The 3,298-nt window shown below is 39.1% G+C and overlaps 1 protein-coding gene across 1 annotated transcript in view; it reads right to left on the bottom strand.

Annotated features, from left to right (window-relative positions):
- Positions 1–249: 249 nt before the first annotated feature.
- The window catches only part of pnpla2 (patatin-like phospholipase domain containing 2), a 15,552-nt gene continuing 12,503 nt past the window's right edge, over positions 250–3,298 (bottom strand). Inside the window, exons 8-9 of the mRNA XM_056272637.1 lie at positions 3,080–3,202; positions 250–754 (exon numbers count right to left, since the gene is read on the bottom strand). Coding sequence (XP_056128612.1) covers positions 454–754; positions 3,080–3,202 — 424 coding nt within the window. The 3' untranslated portion in view covers positions 250–453. The remainder of the gene's footprint in view (positions 755–3,079; positions 3,203–3,298) is intronic.

Here is a 3,298-nt window from a genome sequence, read left to right on the forward strand (position 1 = left end):
GACATAAAGAGTAGATCACCTTCAATACAGACCGCTTTACTTTTTCAGGTTCGCAACTGAGATTGACACACTCGCGCCGAACCTCCTTCAAAACATAAATACTGATGAACCAGGACACGCAACACCCATCCAAGGACATTCTGAGAGGAATTTGAACAATATATATATTATGTCAAAAAAGCTTCAATTGTACCAGGAACATTGATGAAGTTGCACTCTGAAATGCAGCATTTCTTCCAGATACATTTCTCAGGCTGTGAATAAATATAAAGTTCTCAATTAGCTTTTCTTTTTTTTGTCTCGATTCAGAATGTGCTCTTCACATCAAATCATGCTTCTCACAGATAAAAATTTGCTTTCTTTTTGCTGATGCATTCTGAAACGCTTGACTCATAAGTTCCTAGGCATCATCACAGTGCATTGTGGGATATAATGGTCTTTCAGGCCCAGAGGTTAAAGCAGCAGGCTGGTGTTCGGGGCTCCGAGAGCACGCATGGTAAGACCCTCCATTGCTTCTTGGTGGCTCTGGGCGCTTGAGGCACTGGGGTGGGCCGAACTGGTGGTGAAAGACCCTCGGAAGTCCAGGTTGACGCAGAAAAGGCCTGGCAGGAGTTGGCGCTGGTACTGGTCCAATCGCAGCATGGCGTCCAGGACTGTCGAGCTGCCCCCGTAGACCCAGCCTGGCAGCAGACGAGACGCACTAAAGCTGGACGGGACCGACTGGGAATGTTTCAATTCCAGCTGATATGAAAATCTGAGAGAGAGAGAGAGAGAGAGAGAGAGAGAGAGAGAGAGAGAGAGAGAGAGAGAGAGAGAGAGAGAGAGAGAGAGAGAGAGAGAGAGAGAGAGAGAAGAGAGAGAGAGAAATAATAAGTGCTTCAGGTTATATTTTTAGGCCAGTATTTTTGAGAACATTGTGTATTAATCAGTGCCTAGTGTTTTAGAATTGGCTCCATTTTTCAGTTAAAGGGTCTCATTCATGAAACATTCGTAAATATACGAGTAAATATGCGAGTTATTTGCGCGTAAAGAGACCTTCCCGAAAACTCATCTCCTGATTCACAAATACTTCGTAAACGTCAGATGTGATAGTGAAATGTGTGTGTGTGTTAATGAATTCCAATCAGTCGTAAATGGGACGCGCGTGCACGCTCATTCTCAATTACCATAAATCCCGCCCATTAAATCCCACTGACAGCTATATATGGGCATCATATTATGACACCAAACAAAGGATTTCAACAACTCTTCTCAAAAGCGAATGAAAAAGAAAAATTTCTCAGATGCAGAAATCGAAGTTTTGTTATCAGAAGTTCATTCAAAACACCACATTTTATTTTCAAGCATAGGTGGTGTATCAGGTCCTAAAAAAAAGGAAGCTTGGCAGCATATTACAGATGCAGTCAATGGAGTTTCATCTGTTAATCAAACAGTCCCAGAAGTAAAAAGAAAAACCGTATGTAATTACTATATATAATATTTTTTCAAAATGCTGTGTAAATATGCACCCGATTAAGGGGAATTAAAATGCAGCCTTAGTTATTAATGAGCAAAACGTTCGGGTGTTAAGCGCACTATTTACGCGTGGCTGGGAGCAGGTGGAGATTTCCTTCGTACCAACTAACATTTGGAAAATACCAACATTTCAATGAATCGGAAAATTTACGCCAGAACCACTTTACACACGATTTACACAAAAATTTGTTCTGCTCGTGTTTCATGAATGAGACCCATTGAGTGTATTTGGAATTTGATTTGAAATGACAGAAATTTGCTATTGGAATTCCGAGAAGTTTCATTAGTCAAACATAAAATGTGAAAAAATCAGATAACTTTATAGGTGTTCTATCACCATTTTTGTCCTGCTTTCCTGTCAAAATAATTCTAAAAATCCTAAAAGATGGTGAATTATGTGGCGAGCAGGACGAGGTCGAGGGCCGCGGGAGGACGGCGCGAGGTATCCGCGTGATTACTGATGAGCGACACCTGTGAGACGCACCGGTCTCGTATCTCTCACGGAGGAGCGGAAGTATAATGGAGGAACAGTGGAGATGGAGAGAGGAGAGGCCTGGATTTTATTTGATGTTTTGTTTTATTATGTGTGGCGGCAGTCGACCGTGAGCGACTGCCGTCTTTACTTTCGTTTTTATATTTGTTTATTTATTATTAAAATTGTTGATTGTTCGCCGGTTCCTGCCTCCTTCTTCCCATAACGTGTAAAAAGTTTAGATGTTATGCATTTATCTGAAATGGAAAGCTTTTGTAACATTATACACTACCGTTTAAGATACAGTTGTTTTTAAAAGAAATTAACACTTTTATTCAGGAAGGATGCATTCAATTGATCAAAAGTGACAGTAAAGACATTTATATATTCTATTTCAGATAAATGCTGTTCTTTAAACTTTCTAATCATAAAAGAATCCTGAAAAAAAAATGTATTCAACAGTTTTTAACACTGATAATAATCAGAAATGTTTCTTGAGCAGCAAATCATCATATTAGAATGATTTCTGAAGGATCATGTGACACTGAAGACTGGAGTGATAATGTACAAAATCCAGCTTTGATCACAGGAATAAATTACATTTGAACATATAATCACATAAAAACAGTTATTTTAAATTGCAATAATATTTCACAATTTTACTGTTTTTGCTGTATTTTGAATCAAATTAATGCAGCCTTGGTGAGCAGAAGAGACTTCTTTCAAAAATGTTAAAAATTTTACAAATCCCAAACTTTTGAAAGGTAGTGAACATGTCTGACAATAGCTAGTCAAAAACCTTGTAATACCATTTGAGCGTGATTTTGATCAAATGTTAATAATGTGTCTGACCCTATATAAAGCCACAATATCAACTTTACCAACACAGTGTTTAGGTAAACACACAAATGTATGCTTTTCAAGTCACTAGACTGTCGAAAAATACACATCACTACATGGTTACGCAATGTACAAAGCATAACTATTGTGATATACCTATTCCATTAGCATGATCTAATCTTCAGGTCTTCCTGCCCTCTGTGAGTCTGTGCATGTGTTTTCATGTGTGTGTGTGTGTGTGTGTTCTCTCACCGAGCCGACACCTGCTGTGACATGCTCCTCCCTGCATGTGATAAAACACCCTGCAGCAGCTTCACTGTCTGATCCTTCATCCAGCCCACATCCTCCTGAATATCTGGCAACCACTCCAACAGCCTGAGAGAGAAAGAGCGAGAGAAATCAATAACACATATTTCATATCAAACTGACAATCACCAGTGTAGATGGATATAATATAATAGTATACAATTT

Source organism: Rhinichthys klamathensis, unplaced genomic scaffold (assembly GCF_029890125.1).
Source record: "Rhinichthys klamathensis goyatoka isolate OS25496 unplaced genomic scaffold, OSU_Roscu_1.1 h1tg000341l_1, whole genome shotgun sequence".
Classification (NCBI taxonomy): domain Eukaryota; kingdom Metazoa; phylum Chordata; class Actinopteri; order Cypriniformes; family Leuciscidae; genus Rhinichthys; species Rhinichthys klamathensis.